Genomic DNA, 24,563 nt, shown 5'->3' with positions numbered 1-24,563 from the left:
ACTGCGGTCAATGGTATAGAAAACCACTGAAAGGCTGGAAAGAATCCACAGGGAAAAACTCACCTACCCCTTTCTCAATAACCAATGAGAGCAACAGGAGCTGTTGCAGGCCTAAAGCCAAACTGAAATGGGTCTAAAAAAATCTGCTTCATCCCCACCCCACTGCCTTCTCTCAGAATTTTTATTTCTCTTGTAACTATAGTCGGAACATGGCAAACTATCTGGACAGAATCAGGCAAAACTGATCTCTTTGATCTCAAGGAGGAAAGACACGATCACATGCAGGAGCATTTGTGTGTAGAGATCAACAGGCTCATATATGAATGAAATACCAACATATTGTGCATATGCTATGGCACAGCAAAATAATTCCAAACATACGAAGTAATGAAAATGCTTGCAGTTTAATATTAAAATACAAAAAAATATATTTTCAGAGCACTGAAGTGCAACATTTGACTTTGGCAAGATAGTGATTAAAAAAAAAAAACAACCAACAAAAACCACTGTTGCAATGAAATATCACCCATAGAAAAGAAAATCACTTCATATTGTCCTTTTTGCATAATCATTGTCAGATGTTCTATTGGTTTGCTGGTGAAAAAAACACATTGAACAATACAGCAAACACTACAAATGCCAAGTAAGCAACTATGCAGACCCAGAATCGAGGATCTTTAATGAAATTCTTATCAAAACAGCTGAATATGACATAGCCTATTGACATCCCAGCAAGACCTCCGGCAATGTGGGCCACAAAGGAAACCTTAAGAGGAAAAACACACAGAGAGACACTTAGCAGGTGTTCCACTTTAGGATGGAGGATCAAGCAGCGGTCATGACACAGAGGCTGCGAGTATAGCGCAAGGGAAAGTCAGAGCAGAATTGCCAGCAAGTGTCCAGAAGGACTTCAGTGCAGTCTGTACTGTGGAAGGCGGGGGCTGCAAGCAGGAACAATGGCCCCAAGTCAAGGACTTTGCAAGAAGAGCTTCCAAGAGCTCTAACAACCGTGCCAACGTGCAGCAGGCAGGAAAAACAAGGGGTTAACCCAGCACGTTATCCAGTGTAATAGGGCTCCCACCTTCTCTTCCCCCTTCTCCAAATCCATTCTGGAGGATTGGGAGAACTCCCAAGACATCATGGGGGGATCGTCCCACCTGGCAGGGAGAAATGCTTGCACTGATACAACAGGGGGTGTAGGGATGATCGCAGAGTGGGGAGTGGGGTCCGGAAGGAGCACACTCCCCACCTGCAGGCAGCCTCAGCCTGCCTGCATGCGTGACCCTAACCGCCCTCCCCAGACAAAGCCATGGCTGTCTGAACATCGTTGCCTCTGTCTAACCTTTTGCGGTCTCAGTAGTCTGCGGTGTCCTGTCTATAACCTTTGTCTCTGAGACCTTTTGTCTCCTTCGTCATACACTGTGCAAGGGGAAAATGACGCGGTGGAAACAGGTGCCAAAATAACTTTGTACCGCCCCACAATCTCGGGACTGGAAGATGTGTAAAGGTCACAGCCCAAAATGTATCTGCCTGGTTTGCATATTTGTTTCAATAAAAGGAGGCTCCACAGGGCTGATCAGCAGCTCGCATGCAGCTCACCTGCATTATCAACTCCTGCCTCATGTCCATCACTTCAAGGGGGTACTGAATTCCTCCCAGGAAACCCACAAAAATGGGGAACCAGCTGAAGACTGCAAGGGTGGGGCAGGAGGACCCCACAACAAATGCTAGAGGGAAGCACCCACCTCAGAGTGAGCCACACATCCCCCACCCCCTAGTAGAAACTGCTTTTCGTTGTCTTGGTTGCTGCTGGAAGCCAGGTCTCCCTTCCTAGGCAGCTTGTCTGACTCCAGCTACAGAACGCCCCCCCCCCCCCAGTTGGGGGCCCCCTTTCTGCTCTGCATGGACCAAGAGAACATGCTGATTTCCTTCCAACGCATTGCCAGGCTGACTCAAGACCAATCGTCCCTTCCCACAGAGCATTCGGCCCTATCTTCATGTAGGAACCGTTCATGGACTCTCTTTCCACATGCAGCCACTTCTCTTCAGGCTTCCTCGCCCACCCACTTTCCTCTGCAACCTGCAGCATGCAAAGTGCCCCTCAGCTTCCTTCCAGTGTTATTTGAAGCTCCAAGGCAGCCACTGAGCTGGACCCGCAGAACAGGCCTTTCTTCATTCTAACCCTGCGTAAGGTGCCAGAGAGGAAAAAGAGAGAGCAAGAAGGCCGCAGGTAAATCATACAGTCCCAAAGGCCAACAGCATGAAGAGCGGAAGGATTCAGCCCTTGAAGGAAGGAGGAGCATCTGGTGAAGGGAAATAAGAGAATGCCAAGTTAGTTTCCCAAAGCAGAAAGCTGAGAGAGCCCGATGAAACTCTGCTGCAGAAAACACGCTTACCTGAGGCGCAGAATTATCGGGAATAAATCTTCTGTACAAAGCAAATCCCACATCAGTTCCAACTAGGAAAACAAGACAAGTGGTCAGAAGGAAACTGGGCAAGGCCTCAAACACTTCTGAGCAGCCTCCCTGTCTGGGAACCACTGACAGGACAATTAAGCACAAGGGCCACATTGACCCACTGGGTCAAGTCCTTAAGGGCCAAAATGTAGAAGTGGGCATCACTATTTAAAAAAAATTATAAAAAGACATATTTTGGGAGTCTGGGAAGGTCACAACAACCTTTTGGCTTCACAGAATCACAGCAGGGGCCCCCTAGGAATGGTAAGTAAATGAGTATTTAAAAAAAAAAAATTGTGGGCGTAAAAAACTCCAAACCTTTGGCATCACAGTATCACCCATGGAAGCAGACATTGAAAACTAAATTTATAAAGAAGTTAAAAGGGACAAATTTGGGAGGCCATAAAAATACTTTGCTATCACAGCAAGGGTGGGGGTGGATGGGAGAAGACGGGCGGGGGGGAATAAATTTGTGATCATGGCATCACAAGTGAGGAAGCACATAAGAGCAATCTTTTTTATATATAAATGACAAATTTTGGAAGTTGGTAGTGGCAGTGAAGACCATTGTAGATATAAGAAGAGCCTGAATTGTATGGCTCAGTCGTAATTGCTACACCTTAAAATGATTTTTACAACCAAGTTAAGCAAGGGTCACCTTCTTTGAAAAGAAAACAGTCCACCAGACTTTGTTCTGCTTCCAAATTGTGGGTGACAACATTGAATTATTACTATTATTTTATGACTGTATTAAATTGTTTTCCGTTAGACACTCTGCTTTTTCGGGGTAAAAGGCGTGATATTAAACAAATAAGGAGCTATGTAATTAAATTGTCACATAAAAGAAGAACTGTAGGTATGCCCAAGTGAGCATGGGACAGAAAAAGGAGGCTGGCTTAGTAAATGGGCTTACAGATAGACAGAGAGATTAGATCAGAATGGGACACATTAAAAAATACCTATGCTGAGTATGAAGAGTAATCTGACAACTCCAAACAGCGGAATCATTTCTCGGAAGTTCTGTAAAGAACAAAAACATTAAGAAACCTTTGAACAACCCCATACCTCTTAAGGGTGCTGTTGGATGACCATCTGCCATGGCAGCTTTAGCTGAGATTCCTGCATTGCAGGGAGTTGAACTAGATGACCCTTGAGTCTCTTCCAACTCTATGTTTCTATGATTCAGATGTTACTTCACCACCACCAAAACACATATTTTAGAAAGGGGAGAGAAGGTATGGGACTCCTGTATCTTTGAAACATTTGGGTGAGTCTTAGAGATGGGTTCTGGAGGTATCTTACATTTTCATACAATCATATTATTGGAAGGGATTTTGAAGGTGATTTAGTCCAGTCCTCTGCTCAGGGCAGAGTCTGCAATGGAGGGTCTGCTACTACAAATGGCCCATCACCTCCTGGGACAGCCTCTTCATCAGTTGACAACCCGTTGCCATTCAGACATTTCTCCTGATTGCTCCCCTGCCATCTTTATCCCCCAAAGTTCTAGTCTCGTCCTCATGGAGCAAAAGAGAATGAGAGTCTGCTCCACCTTCTGCTTGACGGACCTTCAAATTGTTTGAGAGCTGCTCTCCTTAATCTTCCCTTTTCCAGGCTAAACATGTCCAGCTCTTTCAACTGTTCCTCACAGGGCTTTGGTTTGTGCCTAAAAGAATTGTTTCCCCATAGAGCAAAGAGAGTTAGGATTAGGCACCCACAACAATACAGGTATGGTCTACCTTTGAGTAACTATATCTTTACTGATACCAACCCCAATTGCAAACAACTTCACTTGAATCCTGAGCAACCTCCTTACCACTAGAATATTCATGAAGTATCCTCCTATGAGAGCATAGACTCCTCCTGATGCTCCGACCAGGCCCTGGAGAGGATCACAGACTGAGCTTGCCAAGGAACCTGCAGCAGTGGTGGGGAAAAAAGGATTGTGGCAGGTTAATTACTGTATTGGCCCAAATATAAACCACACCTTTAAAATTTAGGGGGGGGGGAGAAAAAAAGACAATACCCGAATATAAGCTGCTCCCTTAAAATTGGGCTATAGGCTGAAAATTGCTGCGGTTGGTAGAATTGTAACTCCAGCCAATTTAAGCCTTTGATCTTGCAAGCTCGCAAAAGTTACCGTACAATCGCTAAAATCACAAATTGCTATTCAATTGCTACAATTCCGCAGGCATTCACACCTGTAAATGGCAAATGAACAATCTCAAGTTCGCAAATTGGCAAGAAAACATTTTTTTGTTCCATTTTACTGTATGTCTGTTTCAGCAGCACTATTGTAAAAGCCAATTTTTTATATTTATTTAAGCCGCACTTTAACTTTTCACTGTCGGAATTGGGGAAAAAGTGAGGCTTATATTCAGGCCAATACGGTAATAATGGCAATGCTACCTTCAAGCACTTGGCCTAACAGTCCACGCTTCAGCATCAAGAAACCTGGACATGCCCCTGAAAGTCAGTGACCCTGCAAAACGCCACCCCTTGACTCATCACCCATCCTCATGCCTGTTGTCTTGTGCTCACAAGTGTCAACACTCAAGTCTGGCAGTTTCCCATAGAAAGAGACATGACTGTGCTGCCTGTTTTCCAATCTCTTCTCGTCCCACTCACCTGCAAGCACTCCTGCAATATAGACCAACCCAACTCTGTGACCTTTGTGAACCAGTTCTAGGGGGATCCCCAAGAGAAGCTGCAGGAAGAGGTTTCCTAAGATATGTTCAATGCTGCAGAGGAAAAGAGCACAGGGAGAAGAGGAATCAGCACTTATGTTTATCTTGATTAAGACAGAAACGAAATCTACATTCAAGTGCTGGAGGCTAAGTAACTACAGGTGCTGACACACACAGGCTGCTTACTATCTCTTAGCCCTGGGCCATAAGGTGATTTAGATCCAGATGGAAACTGAGACAAGGTCTCCAACAAAGGAAAGACTTTGAGGACCCTGCTGCCCTTCTTTGTGGGGCACTCAACAAGTCACCCACTCAGTCACTTGTGCCAGAGAGCCAACATGGCTGTGATTGAATGGGTGCTGCTCTAATGGGCAAGCCTCACGAAACTGAAAATCTTAACCACATCGTAGAAGGTGCACTGCTGTCTTGAGGCTTAGCCAGAGAATCACCGTTTTAGGAGAAGGGGGTGACCACCGAAGAATAATCCATAACTCATCCCAGCTTCATTGAAGGGGAGACACTCATATAGCTTAACAAGTCTGGGATGATTCAAGTAGGTAGCCGTGTTGGTTTGAGACAGTCAAAATAAAAAAATAAAATAAAATAAATGTCCAGTAGCACCTTAGAGACTATCTAAGTTCGTTCTGGGTATAAGCTTTTGTGTGCATGCACACTTCTTTAGATACACCTCTTCAGAAGTGTGCATGCACACAAAAGCTTATACAATGGTACCTCAGGTTAAGAACTTAATTCGTTCCGGAGGTCCGTTCTTAACCTGAAACTGTTCTTAACCTGAAGCACCACTTTAGCTAATGGGGCCTTCCACTGCCGCCGCGCCGCCGGAGCACAATTTCTGTTCTCATCCTGAAGCAAAGTTCTTAACTCGAGGTAATATTTCTGGGTTAGCGGAGTCTGTAACCTGAAGCATCTGTAACCTGAACCGTCTGTAACCCGAGGTACCACTGTACCCAGAACAAACTTAGATGGTCTCTAAGGCGCTACTGGATAATTTTTAATTTTTTTATTTATTAGGTCTGGGATGCACATTCCAAACCAAACTCTTTGAGATGGGAATCATTTCTTAACTCCAGGAGGTTAAAAGCCTGTTAGATTCCGTTGCGCTTTCCAAAGTTAACCCAGGCATTGATCCCATAGACCAGGATTTTTGTTTTATTTTAAACAGGCCAAGTCTTCTTCCCATCAATCAATGCAATGGGTTGCTTACCCAGCATGCACCAGCATGTAAGACAAGAATCTCCAGGCTTCCTTCCTTTTGTCAGGCCTGTAAATGAAAGGACTGTTCTGGTTGCTTTCCCAGTCTAGGGTGAGCCACTGACTCTGGGGCTTCGAAACAGCATAATAAATGAACACAGCCACCTAGAAAGAAACACACAGAGAGAGTTGCAGTCGGACTCAGACTGGCTCAGGGAAACAATGAAAGGGCACAGCAGCTATTGCTGCCTATCTCTCGCCCATATCTCAGAGTCGCCAGAACCCGGTGCATCCGAAAGTTTAGGAGCACAGGAAGTCTACACCGAGGGCAAAAGGATAGAGTAGTCTTCCTTTATTAATTTTGCCTCTTAAATTATTTTTATTGATTTGTTACAAAAAGAAAAGTGCAAACCTAACAAAAAGAAAGAAAACAAAGAATAAAAAATGTAACCCATGAAGCACCGCAGCCTGTAAGGACCAAAGTCCAATCATCCAGCTCAGCTCCAAAGGGATAATGAAGTGTTAACTCATGCAAATGTTCCCTTTGCAAACATTAAATGTTTATAAAAATAAAAGTATTTTTCACCTGTGAGTTTCATTATTATTTGGAATAAATGTTCTATGTTGTCTTAACGGAGCCAGACATTTGCATAGACTAGTGGCACTGCGGGACCACATACCTCAATATTTGTTCTCCTTTATGGCAGGCTCAGCGGCAGTGCACTTGCTGCACATGCAGAGGGAACCTGGTTCAATCCCCAGAGAGGGATGGGGAAAAACTCCCCGTCTGAACCCCTGGAGAGCCACTGCTGCCAGTCAGTGCAGGTACTACTGAGCTAGATGGGACTAACATTACTTGGTATAAGGCAACTGCTGCCAGTGTTCTCCTATGAAATCTCTGAGTATGTGTTTCAAAGGAGCCTTGCTAAGCAGCCTTAGACAATATAACTTTTCTATACACACACAATACTTTCTGTGGACCAGAGGAACCCTGGCACTCATGATTTCGGAGCTCAATTCCAATGCAGACTGGAAAGAACCCTGCAATCCCTCAGCAGCAGTAGCTTTTCGAATGGGTATGTGTCTTTTCAGACCCTCATTGGACCATTTCTAGTTTAAATACAGTCACACAATTCATCTGAAGTCATGTAAACTAAGATCAGCAAAGCAAAATGTTTACTCCCCGTTTAAAGGCAGTAGTATTTCTATTGTCAATTAACTGACACTTAACTTGAAATGAACTTTATATGCTCAGAAAAGAGCATGTAAATATGCACATAGGAAGAAAGTAAGAATCCCTGCATACAGAAAGGTAGCAGTCATTTTTACTGAGGAGGATGGACTGCTTTTCCTTGACACACTAGCCTTCCCAGTGCAAGGTTCCTGACAAGGCAGAGAATTCATTTCAGCCATTCCACCCTTGCATTCTGAAAAGCATATAATCCCATGAAGGCTGCACCATGGCATGGGCTTTTTTGTAAATTGACAGCTAGGTGGAGCCCCAAGTAACTGAACAGGAACACTTTACTCATGAAGGCAAATGAGACCACAGATTCAAACTGTCACACGTACAGGGAAGAGGGCATCCTGGACTATTACACTGTCTGTCATCCTAAATTGTGAAAACTATGTTGGGATCTTAGGCGGGGGTAGCGTAGCAAGGAAGAGTTTTGAACGTTTTGTGGGAGAGCTCCCTACCTCAGCCACGCTGATGCCCAGGATGAAGATGGGTGGCGGGATGCAGTTGGCTCTCTCCAGATAGGTGGCCCGGGAATCCTCCGGGAGCATCCACTTGGACACCGTGTTGTGGAGGCTGTCGCAGCTCAGACAGGCCGCACGGTTCCGACCTTCCTCCTCGCCCTCCTGGGACCGGGCTGCCCGCTCCTCCTCGGCGCTCAGCCTCTCCAGCTCCATCGCGCCCGCCGCAGCCTGCTCCTGCCGAACAAGGAAGAAGAAGAGGCGGGTATCGTCAGGGAAGCCCCGGCTCTCCGCCAGCAGCCTCGCCCTACGCAGCCCAACCCCAAGCCCGCCCCGTCCAAATCACGGATCGGCACTGGGCTCGCAGAGCGAGCCGTGGCCAGAGCGCACGGGGCTGCGCGCCGCCAGGCTGTGGGAACGGCGAGCGCGGGGACCCCGTCGGAAGCAGTCACCTCCGCCTCTCGCAGAAGCCCGGGGCGTGGCTGTCTGATCGCCCACCGCCGCTGCCGTCGCGAAGGAAGGGCGCGCGGCTGGCGGGATCCCCCAGAGGGCGCTCCGAGGCTGGACGGAAGGTGTCTCCGGAGGAGGCGGGCAGGGCAGCAGTCCACCACCACCGGCCCCGACGAGCGCTCACCTGGAGTCGGGCGCGGCGCGGAAGCAGCACGAAGGGGCGGGCCGCGAAGGCGGAGAGGAAGCAGCCGCACTCGCTCGCCCTCGAAGCCGAGGAGTCGCGATCCGGGCCAGGCGGGGCGAAGGCAGGCAGGCGAAGCGGACTCCGCCCTAGGGGGTTCCAGCCAGGCAGAAAGGGAGCGTCTGCGAGTCCCTCCCTAGGGAAGTTAGACGGGTTTCCTCCTTACAGTCCTTCCGCCCGCAGGTGAAGACAAGCTTTGGAGAACTGACTGGTGGTGGTGCCCTGCTATTTTTGTTGTGATTGGGCTTGTCCCCGCCCCTCCGCCCGTTTTAAGCACTTCTTGCTTTATCTGTAAGCTGCTTCGAGTCCCTGCTTGGGGGGAAAAGTGGGGCATAAATAAATATTACTATAGCACACTGGGGTGGGAGTCGTGAATCATGGCGCAAGGCAGGGACCCTCTGGGTATTTAGATAGAAGGAATGACAAACGGCAACAGCAGCAGCAACAAAAGTGCATATCTGTGCCTTTAAGTTATCAACATGTGGAACTGCCACTGATCTTTATGGACCTATGGATTTTTTAAGGTGGGTTCCCTCCAAAGTGACTCAAATCACTGATCACATCCTTACATTGAATTGCAGCTCAGAAGCCATGGATCCCGCAATGTGTCATGTCACGTGTCATGGACGCTCAGAAATTTTATACGGGATACTCCTGGAAGTCATCATGCGCACAAACTGAGCAATAAAACCCATTACATGGTTCTGCCATAGTGCAAAAATGTGAATCCAGATCATGGATCCTCTGGAATTTTTATAGGGAAATCCTACAAAACAACTGTCCACTCCTTAACACACCCAGATCAGAATATTGCAGCACAAAACCCCAGCACAGATTTAGGGATTCACTGCCCTGCAAAACATAAATCCAAGCCATAGATCCTTGTGAATTTATGTGATTTTTACATGTTTCCCCCCCAAACCATGATGAAATCAGAGATTCTATCCACATACTAAACTGTGAAAAATCACAGCTGCTATGGAGCAGAGAACTATGGGAGGTGTCTACTGTAGTAATAAGTAGCTTGTTTCAGTAATGGAAGGATTTATTCTGAGGCAACTGAACTTCCACCCCTCTCCCCCCTGAATCTGTTTGAAGGCTCCCCACCCTCTGGAACAGAACTAGGATAGGCATGCTGCAAAGGGGTGAGGAATGAAAGGGAGAAATTCTATTGCTTAAGTGTAAATCCTTGCACTAATAAATTATAAATTATTACTAATGGAACCGCTTTGAGGTTTTTTCTACAAGTGGCATATAAATTTTATGAAATAAAAAAAATGCACTCACTGAGTAGCTCATTTGCAATTGAGTTAAAATTTCCTTTCCCATCTCATTTTCTCTGTATTCAATTCCAGATTTGGGGCAGGCAGTTAAAGTAAAGGTAAAGGTACCCCTGCCCGTACGGGCCAGTCTTGACAGACTCTGGGGTTGTGCGCCCATCTCACTTAAGAGGCCAGGGGCCAGCGCTGTCCGGAGACACCTCCGGGTCACGTGGCCAGCGTGACATTGCTGCTCTGGCGAGCCAGAGCCGCACACGGAAACGCCGTTTACCTTCCCGCTGGTAAGCGGTCCCTATTTATCTACTTGCACCCGGAGGTGCTTTCGAACTGCTAGGTTGGCAGGCACTGGGACAGAGCAGCGGGAGCGCACCCCGCCACAGGGATTCGAACCGCCGACCTTTCGATCGGCAAGTCCTAGGCGCTGAGGCTTTAACCCACAGCGCCACCTGCGTCCAAAGGGCAGGCAGTTAATGTAACAAAAAATTCAAAAATGGTGTATTTTAAACTCATTGGGCATTACTCAGTGCAAATTAAAATATTTAGGCACATATATATTCAGAAATATGAACAGTTTATTTTGAAACAACAATAAACCTGTTTGGCAAAACATTAATAAATAGGTGGAAATGAGAGAATTATACTATATTGGACATTTTGGCTATTACTAAAACGATCATTCTTCCTAAATAACAGATCCCCCTTGCTGCTACATGCAAGAGGTAAGGCATGTCAACTTACAGAATCACTTCTATGACAACAAAGAATGGGTACCGGATTGCCCATCAAGGAGGGACTTTTACTTTGCTTCAGCATTCATCAAAGAAAGCAAGAATGCCCTCTAGCACAACTCATCAGGTAGGTAGACCTCAGCAGCATCCTTAAAAGAACCAAGGGACCATTCGGGACACACTTATGGATGTGACCTGCCCTTGTCTAACTCACAATATCAGTAAAAGAATCAGAGAATCCTGCAGTTGAAAGCAACCAGCAGCCCTCCTGCCCCTCCACACTCCCAAATTCTTATCAGGATGGTCCCCCATCCCTGCAGAGGTAATTTGAGGGTAAAGGGAGAGGAGGGGAAAGTTCATCCACTCCCTTGTCCTCCTGGTCCATAACCCTCGTCTGAGGGTTAGGGTTCTTTAAACCATACTGCAACCATTCTGAAGCCTGGGGTCTTCTCATCTGAGATTCCCAACCTTCACATTTCATTACACATTTTCATAGGGGTGTTTTAGTGTTTGGGAGGAAGGGCAGGATAAAGATGGCGCAAGCAATGGAAGTCTATTATGCACCCACAGAGTCATTCCCACTTTGCAAATAGAAAGGGAATGGGGAAGAGAAGGGCGTGTAAATTCTTGTTAAGTTTTAACAAGAATGCTCATCATTTTCCCAGCTTCCTTATGTTCTGCAACAGGGCTAGAACCATGTTGTTTTTCTAAAACTTTTGCTCAAGCTACTAAATTCCTGCATTAGAAGTTACAGTTTTATGTTCTGAGCTTTGCTTTCCAGACCTCCCTGGTCATAAAAACTGCTGAAAGGGAAATTGTCAGAGCGACAATCTGCAACCTTCATTAATTTAATGTTGGCTGGAAAGAAATCAGCGCTTTGACATCTCCTTCCCAAGGCATCAGACAAGCTTTCACACATGGTTAAGCAGGAGGGAAAGGATTTTTTTTTTATTCCAAAAAGTAATAAATGCAAATGCTATCAAACAACAGTTGCGTAACCTGTACATCTGCTAGGAAGGGAAAGTTTGCTTTAAAAGCCCAGGCAGGGCAAGAACAGAAGGCAACCTGTGCTGTTGGGAGGAAGAGAGTGGGGGAGGGCCTAGTTCTTTGTGGGGAAAATGGCAAGCATCAGCCTTCCCCCAGCTTGGTGCCCTCCAGCTGTTTTGGACTACAACTCCCATCACCCCTGACCATCAGTTATGCTGGCTGGGGCTGATGGAAGTTGCAGACCAAAGCAACAGGAGACACATCAACAGACATAATCTTCCTCAGAGGCTGTCTCCATGCCAACAGTCTCCTGACTAACATTGCAAGAGTCTCAGGAATTGGTGCTACTCTGGGGGACGGAGAAGACTCAGTTTATGGTCAGCACGTCGCTCTGGATCTCGTGGCTCAGCTGGGTTTGGAGATCGCTCAGTTTCTTCTTCAAGCCAGACAACGCAGAGAGGACGATGGTCTCAGGACGCAGGGAGCCACAGGACTCTACGTTGTAGTAAAACCTGAGAGGATAAAGAGGCCAGAGAGGTTTTCAGAGAGAGATGCTCTTTGCTCGAGCCCCAGCACACAGTAAGGAAAACTCAAGAGAACTATCTTCATGACACTGCTTATTAAAAGGATGCACTGCAACTCAGTTGTTTGTGAATGTCTAAAAGTGCTTCAGTTTTCCATGGAGGCTGATGACACTCACTCACCAGGGAAGAAGAAGTGTTTTTGATTATGCCGGGAATGTATACACAGACCACTAGTCCCAGCTCAACATAGTCCAAAATAGACTGGAAGCAGCTCTCCAGGATTTAAGATAAAGGACATTCCAAGTCCTATCTAGGGGTGAACCTGGGACCTTTTGCATGCTAATTAGGTTCTCCACCACTGAGCTATGGCTATAACACAATATTCAACATACAGATCATAGATATATGTAGAGAAAGTGGATAGAGAAAAACTTTACTCCCTCTCTTGTAACAACAGAACTTGGGGACATCCAACAAAGCCGAATTTTGGGAAGATTCAGGATAGAAGAAAATACTTCTTCACACAGCGCTTACTTAAACTGTGGAATTTGCTGTTACAAGATGGTGGGGGGGGGGGCAAAATAAAGTCACACATACACACATCCAGGCACTGGTAAGATATCAAACGCCTCACCTCTCTGGCTTTCCATTGGGATCATATGGAGCCTGGGCTTCATCTTCATCAATTTCAGAGTATTCACTCTTTGGCCTAGAATAGAGACATAACATTTCCAGAAATTTTGAATCCATAGGGAGAAAACAAACTACCCCTCATCCCATAAATATTTGGGGGTGGGAGGGAAAAATGCAATACTAAATTTGTTCAGCACATTTTACAGATTTTATTGATTTAACCTTGCATTTATCTCTCACCTTGACTGCAAACAGAAAATGACAGATCAGGGCAACCAGCAGGACAGCCCCCCACCCCCATTTTGGGGCATCTTTGTGTGAATGTGTAAAAATTTAATCCACAGGGCTTGCCAATCTCTGTTCCTTCCGCATAATGTTAGATGTAAAGTTTGCAATATACCCTAAACAGTTTGCTTTCATTTGAACTAGAGATACAGTGGGGTGGAAGAGTTTGATTTGTGTTTTAACATGAACTTGTTACTGCCTACAACAGTTTGAGAACTGAATCACGAAAAAAAATTGCACCTCTCCAAATTTTGTGATGCAGTTCTTGAACCAAAATCCATGTACAGTAATGCATTTATTAGCATAAAGTGTGCAGAAAAATGCACATTAGTACAGTGGTCCCTAAACTTCCCCCACCCCCTCACAGACAACTTGAAAACTGCTGAAGGTCTTGGCAGACCACTCAATGATCTTCCTGCCTGTTTTAGCAATTGTAATGTGCTGCGCCAGATAATGTCTGATATTTAATTGTATTTTTACAAACACTTTATGAACCACCTGAATGAGGTGGTCCCAGTTTGAGAAACTGGCACATGGCCTGGGAAAAGATGTGAATTAGATGTTAAAATGCTGGCAAACATTCTTCAGAACTTTTTTTTAATAAACAATGTAGAAATCTGGTCAACTGAATTTAAGAGTGGAAAAACGAGAAATAGAAGTTGACAACTTTGTGTCTTCCTCACTTGAACCACCTCTTTATGGAAACCCACCATTCCTCTGGTTTTGGGTAGACGGTGTGTCGCAGGGCGTTATCTGGGTCGTACTCAAAGGCCACTCCTGCTGTGGGGTTCCACTTGGCGTGCTCCTTGCCAAACCCCTTCTTGGCATACGCTCGCAGCCTCAGCTCCTGGCCTTTCCGTAACTTGACAATGAGGATGTCTAGAAGAAGAACACACACAGAGATACACTGGTGAAGAGGTGTAAAACAGCTGTGATGCTTTGTACCTTCAAAATCACCTCTCACCAGAAGCCCAAACGGGGGTGTATTATCATGGGGCTGCTGGGGCAGGGATCTTGGCATCTAGTTCAAGGACTCCCTCAATACCAACAGTTGTGCTGCTCACACAAAGGTGGGCAGGGACCTACATGGACCATCTCTCATCCCATGTTGAGTAACATGTGTATTAATGCCTATAGAGCCCTTGGGCCTCAAAGGGTATGTTATTGGATACAATTCAGGAAGAATTAAACAAAGAAGTCTAGTTTGATCAGAGAATCCAGCTCTGTTCAGGCATGATTCCTGGACAGGGTATCCCATCTTCATGTTTCCCTACTCATATATGTGCATATGGATGCTGGGAATGGAGCTCCTCCTCTTTACACCTTACACAAGTTGCTTCTCATGTAACAGACCTTCTCTTAAACTGAGTTTTCCATAATGGGCAGATGAATATGACTAAAGAAAACAAACACAACAGATGAAGATGTCTAAAGAAAACATACACAATTGTACCTGCAACCCTTTGGGAGGCTAGGGGCTCAATCCTGCCATCTAAAGACAACTCTCACCAGAAGCCAAAATACGGGTGCATTGTGGTGGACTTCTGATAGGTATACATACATATTACACAGCCTGGTAAAGCATCAGTTGCATCAAATGATGGCTCCTCCATAGAGATAAAATACAATCACATGGCTAACTCTGCCTGTAGATTGCCTTAGGCTTGGATACCTACCATCCTGTTCAACATAGTCATTAGGGTCATTATCTCTGCTCCTGGACGTCACCTGTGTGGAGCCAAGAGAGAAGAGATCACAGGAAGACAGTTTGCATCTTCTGAATTTAAAAACTGAGTTCCTCACTTAAACACAAGTTGGATCAGAATACCACTTGATCCCAATCTGCTTTTCTCCCACCCTGACTTAGGAGCATAGGAAGCTTCCTTATAATGAGGGAGACTATTGGTCACTCTAACTCAATATTGTCTACACCGACTGGCAGCAGCTCTCCAGGCTTTCAGACCTCTCCAGGGTTCTTTCCTAGCCCTACCTAGAGATACCGCTGGGGGTTGAACCAGGGGCCTTCTGCAAGCAAAGCAGGTGCTCTACCACTGAGTTACAGCCCTGGTGTATAAGGCATCAGGCGTCATATACATGCAGGTCCTGCTGTCCACCTGCTCTGCAAAAACTCACTTATCTGCACATAAATAATTATGCCCAAAGCTCACTAAAAACAGCAGATTCAGATATCTGAACATCGGGAGTTTGCTTGCTTCCTTATTTCCTTGCATATTTGTGCTTTGCTGGTGGGTGGCAGCCATTTTGGGGTAGAAACCATGCAGGGAGGGAAGGAGGGAGGAAGTAAGCAAGATCAAATGAATCAGAAAGCAGGAGACATTGGACAAATCAGTTTTTTTCCTTTGTTGGTTGGCTGCAGCCATTTCAGGAAGAAACCATTGAAAAATGGAGAGATTGGAAAAAATCCAGATTAGAAATATTGACATAGGAAATAATGGAAATCATGGACTAGTTATGCAAATAGGCTCCAAATGAATGGAAACAGCATGCACAGTATTTGGGGGTACCTTTGAGGCATTTCCCTCTCTTATTCCTGCACTGGAGCTGTCCTACATTTCTTCACTTTTATTTGTACAAAAAATATAATTAAGAGACTTTGCAGAGATAGAGCAGGAACTCTGTACTGACCGGTATAACTCGAGGGTTGTTGGAGATGAGGTCACGTGATGTGACATGGCGGGTCTGGTCTTCATTGCATCGGACATCGAGCGTGAACTCCACCGAGCACTCAGGACAAAATTCATCACAGGTGCAATCCTGAAGGGAGGGGAAGAAAAGCAGGACAGGATGGTCCAACTGCAACTCGAAACATCTCCCATTAAATCAGTGATGCTGCTGCTCTCCCACCCCAAGAACTAGAACACAGGACCCTGAAGTGGATCAGAGCCAACGGCCCATCTAGTCCAGCATCCTATTCCTACTGTGGCTGACCAGATGTTTATGGGAAGATGCAAGCTGCCCAAGAAGGCAACAGACCTCTCTTGTTCACGATTCCCAGAAAATGATCATTCAGCAAAATGGGAAATGGGCAGAACCATGTGCACCAGTTTCCTTGCAGGAAAGTTGGGATATAAATGTACTACTAATAATAAGAAAAATGGCGTGGAAATGAACTGTCAGATATAATGATTGCTTGACACAACATGGTCTAATTTCTCCACAAACTAATCAACCAATGGCCAAGATAATCTAATCTTGCTGCAAATTTTGTGCAAGCAAATCAGGATGACTGTTTGATATACTAGTTGTCTGCAAGTAAGCAAGGAATTAGAAATGAGACACTCCTGGATCCTTTCTGGCTTCCTGAAGGATACTATGCCCTGGTGGCCAACACAGGAGCAAAAGAGATGTGAAGGAAGGGGTTCATGAGAGGCCCCTTTGAAGAGATGAGGGAGGCCTTTGGCCCTCTGTCTCCAACTCCCTTTCCACAGTGATCCTCCAAGAAATCTAGTTTGCTGACTAGGGTCAAGACTCACCCGAGAATACTGCAGTTTGTCAACAACATCATCACTGGTAAGTGGGATCAAACCTAAGAAGGAAATGAGTGAAAACAGCCATGTGAGGGTTGGAAGGCAGCCAGCCAGTCAGCATCAACAAACAGAGTTCCCTATTCAAATTTCAGACACTAGAATAACTTTTGTGGCTCACAGTATCCCGAAGGTAAAAAAAGAAATAGCCCCAAAGACAAAGATGGGGTGGGTGGGGAAACAAACCTCAACAAAGCACTGAAAAAAAATCAAATGGAACTTAATAAAATAGTGAAATGCCCAATACATCTCATTATTTTATTAAAATTTGGGGCTTGTCTCTTTTTGGGGAAAGATCACAGTATCCAAAAGGGGGGGGGGGTGGCAGCAGGGAGAGGATAGAAGAGAAAAAAAAACCCCACAAAGATGCAGGAGAAACTTAAGAGCTAATTTAGCTATATGGAAAAACTGGCACACCAAACCAGCCCTTCCAAACCCTGCACTCAATCCTCTCATTTTTCACTCTTAATTGTATAATAATGACAGGTTGGTATTCTAAAATTGGGAAGCTGTTGGCTTATATGGATGAAAGATTTCTATGAAAATATGAGCCATTAACAGGGCATGAGTTACAAGCAAATCTATGGAAATTACATACAGCCTGATCAATATATGTCAGGTCTTACTCTTGTACCATCTGAAACCTTGGGGGAGGCAAGCTGCTTGACCCTTAATTTGATGAGTAACGGCCACTCAAATCAGTATAGCAAGATATTGGAGATCCCTAAAGACTGCTTTTATGGAGATTTGATCAACAACTTTGGGAATGAGCACTTATAAAAAAGCCAATGCAAATCATGCAAGAGAAAAAGGAAAATGATCTGATAACTTTTATGCAGTTTGGTTTAAATATGTTGTTTTTGCAACAATTAAAATGCACAGCGATTAACGGACGGACACTTTTAATCCCTTTAATTCTTTTAATTCCTTTTGCTGAAATATTGTTATGATTTCTAATTAACAAAACATCATGCCTCTCTTCCTTGTTTCTTTATGTACCTTATTGTATCTCATTGATTATATGTGGAAAATAGTTTTTAAAAAAAGATGCAAAAGAAAGAGGCAATGGGATGATTGGAGTTGTAGTTCAACATTTGGAGAGCATCACGTTGGTGAACTGTGCAACCACTGTACAATGTTTAAAAAGTTTGGGTGCTTTATAAGTGGTAAGTAAAAAACAACAGGCACATGAATCTCATGAAGTGGACTCTGGGCCGCAAAAGCTTCTACCTTAATATACTGGCTAGTCTTTAAGACACTACAAGACTTGCTGCACCACAGGCTAATGCTAGCTGCCCCTCTTTAAAGAGTAATGAGGGGTTGTATTTTTTGTTTTCCTTCATTCCATCTTCTGTGTACTCACCCAGCCTGTGTGCAATGAACTCATCATGGAGTACAGAGGAGTTGGCGTCTATCTGGACCCAGTCTATGGCTGTAAACAAGACAGTAAGAACCCAAAATGAGAAAATACTTTTTCACCCATCAACGGTAAGAGAATGTGGGCTCTGAGGCACGTCTACACTTCAAACCAGGCTTCTCCCCTGGTGCTCTCCATATGTTTCGGATTACAATTTCTGTCAGCTCCAGACAGTACAGCTACATGATTCTGGGGCTGATGGAAGTTGTGTGGGTTATAACAAACCTAAATTGGTTTAGTTGTAAAGGGTGGACACAAGTTACTTTGAGAACTGCAGACTGGGGCAATGCTGAAAATTTTCTGCTAGAGACCCAGAATTTCCTTAGAGAACTAGTTCTGGAGGGCCTTGAGAGAAGCCTTGGCAGTCCACTTTAGTATAGAACTGAAAACTTCAACACTATTAAGAGAAGCATGCAAAAGCACAACTTTTTCCACGTAATACATTATTTCTACGTAATACAGGTTACTGACCAGGATGAATAATATTTTTCCTCTTTCCTTGCAAGAGAGCTTGAAAACCGGAGTCTTGGTGGACCACTTAAATCCCCCCTTCAGAGCCAGCATAATCAAAAATAGTGCTGTGTTTTGAAGACCACTAAGAGGTCAAGCTCTGGAAAAGAACCCCTTTAAATTATATTCTTTGTGGTGGGGGAGTTAATTAGCATACTGCACCAGTGCCATAATGTGAAAATCATGGTCCCTAAGCCAGGACTTTGTTAGCCTGTTTGATAAATCCAACCCTGGGGAAAACTGCCTCAATCTCCAGTGTCAGGGAAGGGGGAAATCAAGTGCCAGGCCTAGTTCAGATATCTCAACCTTTCTGTGGACTACCTGAGTGCAGCTTGCGGACCACAATATCTGAAATAGATATTGGGTGTGTATGATGCATGTGAATGCACACCAGCCTCTTTGATCAGCCTAGCAATATTATTATCTTGCAAGAAGAGACAAAATATAAAATGCGGAAATACCTATGATGGGAACTTCAGCAATGAAGACTCTCCTGATGGAATTTGCTACTCTAGAATAGAAAAAAACAAGTTTTTATACAATCTGAATTGTGTTTCTGAACCACGTGTGTGAAGTTATGAGCCCCCTTCTCAGCTCGTGCTTTGAGAACTATTTCTGAAGTGCCTTGGGTGCAATCTCCCTCTAAAACTCTGCTATGGATCAGAGCCCTGAGACAAGGCAGCCAGGGCAAAGGAACCACAACCAGGCCATGGAGGGGATCTTGCAAGAGACTCATATTTCAATGCAACAGAGAAGCAGAGCCGGGGGGGGGGGGGCAGATTGAAGAGAAAAAACACAAGTTGTGTTGAGGAAAACAGGTCTTTTAAGAGTCAGTGGCACAGTGTAGACTTAATGGGAAATGACTGGGCCAATTTCAGAGGAAACCAATAGTCCTTTCCTGCTTGGTATTTTAGGGATGTGTGCATGTGTTTCTAAGTGTTATCTGCCCAAAGTGCTATCCTCCAGTCTTCCTCATCCAGGGCTTATGCATGCATATGATCACTAATGTGCCCAATAGTACAGACTTTGCTATGTTACACATAGCAGCTGCTGACAGATTCATTCTGAACTGTTTTTAATATTCTATAGAACAATTACATAGAGAGAGTTATACCGGTAGTTAGAGTTGTTATAGTTCCTACAGATATTGTTAGCATCTCTTTAACCAGAAGAACAAGCACTTGCATTGCCAAGCATCCTGTTCTCAGTGGCCAACCAGATGCCCCAAACAGAAACCCGCAAACAGGACCAGAACACAACAGCCCTCTCCCCTCCAGTAGTTTCCAGCAACTGGTATTCAGAAGGATAGCTGCAGAGCATAGCCACTGCAGGTAGCAGCCATCAACAACCCTTTCCTCTATGAATCTATCTTCTTTGAAAGTCATCCAAGTTGGTGATACCAAGTTGGTGGTCATTGCTGCCTCCTGTGGGAGTTTAACTATGCGCTTGCATGAAGGACTTTCCTTCATCCATCCTGAAACGTCCAACATTCAGCATCACTGAATGTCCACAAGTTCTAGTGTTATGTGGAGGAGGGATCTCTCTCTACGGCATATATAACTTTATAAACTTCCATCATGTCCTGGCCTTCCTCACCTTTTCTCTAACCTAAAAAGCTCCATAGTGCTATAACCTGTTGAATGTGGGATGACTTCAGGGCAGATAAATGACTTTTTCACACAGCACAGTTAATCAGTGGCATTCTCTCCCACAAGACGTGGTGAGGGCCAGCAACTTACACGGCTTTAAAATTAATGGGGTCTATGACTAGGGCCAGATTTAGGTTTGATGAGGCCCTAAGCTACTGAAGGTAATGGGGCCCTTTATATATCCAGCTGTCCTTTGTCAACAACAAAGTGTCGCTGTTTTTTTGTGTTGAATACATGCTATATGCTAATTTATGGACCTAATAGGTATCTAAAGCCATTTGCACATAACAAAATATGTATTTTATCAAAATACATCCAGTTTTTCCCCCTTTGATTTTTTTGGGGGCCCCCAAGAGAGTGGGGCCCTAAGCTATAGCTTGTTTAGCTTATACGTAAATCCGGCACTGTGAATCCACGGCTACTACCCCCCAACATCCACGCGCTGCCCCCCCCCGCCCCCATGGGAGGCCAGAGCCCCCTGAATCCTGAACATCCCAAGGCGGAGAAGAGTGCTGTCTCTGGCCCTGCTCTCGGGCTTCCCAATGGGGGATGTGGCTGCTAGACTAGGTGCGCCCCCCCCCCCTGCGTTTTGAGCCCCCAAAGCTCTTCTCTCTTCGACGTGCATGCAGTGAGTTAAGAGCGGGGGGGGGGTTCAAGGCGCGCGGCGGCCGGTAGTAGCGCGGCCCGAGAGGAACCCGCCCGGGGGGGGGGGCTTGCGGAGGCCCCGACCCCACGCCCGTAGCCCCCCCCCCTGTCCTCACGCCAGGTCGGTGTTCTCGATGATGAACTTGACGTTCTCGTCGCTGAGCTCCGTGATGCGCACCGTCGGTTGGTTGGCGTAAGGCATGGCGGGACCGCCCGGCAGAAGCACCAGGACCTGGAGGAGGAGCGGGGACAATTCCTCCGCGCCTCCTGCCTGGGAGAGGCGCAGCCCAGCGCCGGCTCACGGTTCCTTGCTCGCCCCCCAGCGACCCGGAGGACCCGGCCTGGGCGGCTGCCTCGTGGTCGCTGCTCTCTGCTTCCCTCTGTGGCTCTGGTGGGCCTTGGTCTGATCTTTGCTCTCCGCCGCAAGCCGGGGGATGTTTCCTTCGCCTGGGTACGTGGGGTTGTGGTTGTTCCTGCTGCTTCTCCTCCTTCATCTGCACATGGGACACAAACTCTGTCAATAATCACGTCGGCTTCGTATTTATAAGGACTTTGGACGACTGCTTCAGTTGTTGTTGTCCTCATATTTATATCCCACCTTTCCTCCCAGTGCAGCTTGCATTAAAAGCATCACACAATAAAACACAATTTCGGTTACAAAGCATAGTGCACAACTTTGCTATCATTTTGTTTCCTCCAGATACTATACCACAATGTGTAGAATGACCCAAGACCTTGTGACTGGTCTAAGCACTTGTTGCATTTCATAGCTAGTGTTGTAAAGGTACACTTATGAACATTTAACATATCTAAGACCTCAACATTCCTATCACACTAGAAAGCTTCAAAGGGTATCTTGTGCATCGCTATTTATTCAGCAAAAAATGGAGGTGGTTTTACCACGATGAAGTGGACTGTGGCCTTGAAATCATAATGAATTTGTTTCAGTGCAATCCTATATTCTGAGTCTACAGTACTCAGAAGCCCCAGTAAGATTACTTTACTTTGCCTGTATACAGGATACACTCCAAAGTCCACAGCTGGGCATCTTTCTTAGGACCAGCCTAATATAAAAATTGATAAAATATATGTGCTTAAGATTGCAGCCTTAATATTTGAGATGCCGCTGCAAGACTGGATGCGATAAATCCTTGCTCTATGCGGTGGGGTGCTGAGCCTTCTGATAAAAAAAATTCAATATATTTTACTGCTTTTTCTTTATCACTCTGGTTTATTTTGTACATTTTAATGCTAAGGGCATTCCTTGATTTGTTACTACTCCTTTTATATCACCTGTTTGAAAGGTAGCTTATCATAAATCTATAAAAGAAAACATTTCCGTTTTAAGCTCGTATTTGATTGATGAATGCAGCAGGAGTATCTTTGTGGGGGAGGGAAAATAACTGCTCTCCTCCCCAAATCTCCGGGTTGTAGTAACAGATACGAAGCTCTTGGGGCCTCCTGTCTCCATGGCAACCAAGCCCGGCTGGTAGTGATTGCAACCGGCAGGAGCATGGCTGCCTCGCCTTCGCTCACATCCGGGTATTTTCGACAGCCGCTGACCCTCCCTCCACCTCCCGCGGTCGTGAAAGAGGGTGCTTTCCGGACCTACTCTAAGCAGTGGGACAAGTCTTACGCCCCCGAGCTATTTATTTAACAACAACAACAAAAATTGTCCGCTGTTCTTAGTGCCTTATTATATTTAGCGTAGAAATAAGGGGGCCGCGGTGGTTGCTGGGAGAAGCCGGGCTCTCCTCCAATCAGAGCGCGCGGCGCGGAGCAGAACAGCGTTGACGTGACGGGCTCGCGGCGGACGGAGGAAGCGGAGCGAGAACGGTAAGAAGCCCTTTGACTGGGGGATGGCGGGGAGCAGACGCTTCTGAGGGGAGCTTTAAACCTTAGCCTCCCTCACGCATGTCTCCGCCCGGCACGCGTTTACAGCCCCTTCTTTCCTTCCTCAGCCGTAGGCCCTAGTACCCGGATGTGCCGCCTTCCACCCTTCCCGCCCCGCTTTAAGGTGCCGAACACCATTAAGGCCAAGGCAGAATGGGCCTCTTGACCCAGCGTCCTGCTTCCAAACAGCGGTCGCTCACTAGATAGCGGGGAGCGAGGGTTTCCCCTTCCTGCTTATCCCCAACACCATGGAGAAACTGTGCGGAGCCAGTTACAGATAGGTAGCCGTGTTGGTCTGCCATAGTCAAAACAAAAAAAATTCCTTCCAGTAGCACCTTAAAGACCAACTAAGTTAGTTCTTGGTATGAGCTTTCGTGTGCATGCACACTTCTTCAGATATCTGAAGATACACTTCTTCAGGTATCTGAAGATACACTTCTTCAGGTATCTGAAGATACACTTCTTCAGGTATCTGAAGAAGTGTGCATGCACACGAAAGCTCATACCAAGAACTAACTTAGTTGGTCTTTAAGGTGCTACTGGAAGGATTTTGTTTTGTTTTGTGCGGAGCCAGACTGCCTCTGCACCTGGAGGCTCTATTTTGAAATCATTGGCTAACAGCAGCAGATGACCCTCTTCCTCCTCCTCCTGCTCTGTGGGTTTGTCACCCAAACCACTTGGGCTGCAGACCTACACACCTTTAACTGGAAGTAAATTGAGCTTACTTCTGAGTAGACATGCAAAGGACTGTGCAGCCAACGGTAACCGTTGCCTTGGATTTTTCTAAACCTCTCCTAAAGCAGCCAGTTCTGCCCGTAAAAGGTTCCATGTTTAGTCAATGGTTCTTCCAGATAAAGTAGATGATGGAAGAGGCCTCGCCTGAGACCAGGATGAGCCACTACCAGCACGAAGCTAGATAAGCCCAATGGTCTTGAGTCTGTATGGGTGAGATTTTGTATGTTCACATGGCTATAGTTAGATACAACAAATTCTTTAAAGCAGAAGTTGTGTGCTTTGTCTTGTCTTTCCTAAATCTACTGTGGATCAGTTGGTGATCGCCAAGTTCTAATATTAAGAGAAGGCAATATATTTATTTTCTATCCATCCATATCACATCACCCATAGCGTTATCAACCTCTAGCATATTCTTCCAGAATTGTCTTCTTTTGCTCAAACACTTAAACAAAATAATAGAGGAGTTGTTCTCTTTCTTGAGGAAAGGTAAGGTTTTTCTTTTTCTGCATCTGTCCAACTCTACTGTAGCCTTCTTCAGGTGTGTTAATAAAGTTAATGTTAATTAAATGTGGTGGGGAGGAGCTCCAGGGACAGTCCTGTTAGCACTGCTTCCCACCACAATTGTGATTGCACTCTGCACAATTGGGAGAATGACAGCAGGCAGAGCTAGCAAACTTGTCTCCATAGGGCCCCCCATATTTTTGGTTAGCATATGCAAAAACACGGGTCATTGAGCTAGCCGTCTAGAATCCATAAGGACAGGAAACAGGGATATGAACTTTCAGACTTACCTCTTTATACGAACATCTAGACTTTCACTCTCAGAAACAAGGATATGAACATATATGAGGATGAGACTGAGAGGGAATGTGTTGCTTAAAAGGTAAGGTAAAGGTACCCCTGCCTGTACGGGCCAGTCTTGCCAGACTCTAGGGTTGAGCGCTCATCTCACTCTATAGGGCGGGAGCCAGCGCTGTCCGCAGACACTTCC

At 45.6% G+C, this 24,563-nt stretch overlaps 3 protein-coding genes across 4 annotated transcripts in view; 1 reads left to right on the top strand and 2 right to left on the bottom strand.

The window, feature by feature from the left end:
• Positions 1 to 385: 385 nt before the first annotated feature.
• On the bottom strand, positions 386 to 8,813 carry RHBDL2 (rhomboid like 2). Of its 2 annotated transcripts, none has more exons than XM_083751512.1 (8): positions 8,685 to 8,813; positions 8,051 to 8,287; positions 6,366 to 6,517; positions 5,082 to 5,194; positions 4,270 to 4,370; positions 3,416 to 3,476; positions 2,397 to 2,458; positions 386 to 766 (listed from the first exon to the last, which is right to left on the bottom strand). In XM_083751512.1, exons 2-8 carry the CDS (start codon positions 8,264 to 8,266, stop codon positions 584 to 586), a joined length of 888 nt encoding a protein of 295 aa, XP_083607638.1. In that variant the 5' UTR covers positions 8,267 to 8,287; positions 8,685 to 8,813; the 3' UTR covers positions 386 to 583. The 2 variants fall into 2 exon arrangements, with proteins under 2 accessions (XP_083607638.1, XP_083607637.1); XM_083751511.1 differs by lacking the exon at positions 8,685 to 8,813 and adding an exon at positions 8,503 to 8,657.
• Positions 8,814 to 10,575: 1,762 nt separating this feature from the next.
• POLR2C (RNA polymerase II subunit C) lies at positions 10,576 to 22,352 on the bottom strand. The gene is made up of 10 exons (XM_083751518.1): positions 22,238 to 22,352; positions 21,061 to 21,438; positions 19,112 to 19,161; positions 18,087 to 18,155; positions 16,673 to 16,725; positions 15,825 to 15,953; positions 14,855 to 14,906; positions 13,889 to 14,057; positions 12,895 to 12,969; positions 10,576 to 12,248 (listed from the first exon to the last, which is right to left on the bottom strand). Exons 2-10 carry the CDS (start codon positions 21,144 to 21,146, stop codon positions 12,104 to 12,106), a joined length of 828 nt encoding a protein of 275 aa, XP_083607644.1. The 5' UTR covers positions 21,147 to 21,438; positions 22,238 to 22,352; the 3' UTR covers positions 10,576 to 12,103.
• A 304-nt stretch (positions 22,353 to 22,656) lies between these two features.
• NUP93 (nucleoporin 93) overlaps positions 22,657 to 24,563 on the top strand; it is a 69,291-nt gene continuing 67,384 nt past the window's right edge. The window contains exon 1 of the mRNA XM_083751423.1: positions 22,657 to 22,780. The gene's annotated coding sequence lies outside the window, so the exon portion shown is untranslated. The remainder of the gene's footprint in view (positions 22,781 to 24,563) is intronic.

The sequence above is a fragment of the Podarcis gaigeae genome, assembly GCF_964106915.1.
Source record: "Podarcis gaigeae genome assembly, chromosome: 8".
In the NCBI taxonomy this organism is placed as follows: domain Eukaryota; kingdom Metazoa; phylum Chordata; class Lepidosauria; order Squamata; family Lacertidae; genus Podarcis; species Podarcis gaigeae.
This window is presented reverse-complemented; position numbering and strand designations above follow the sequence as displayed.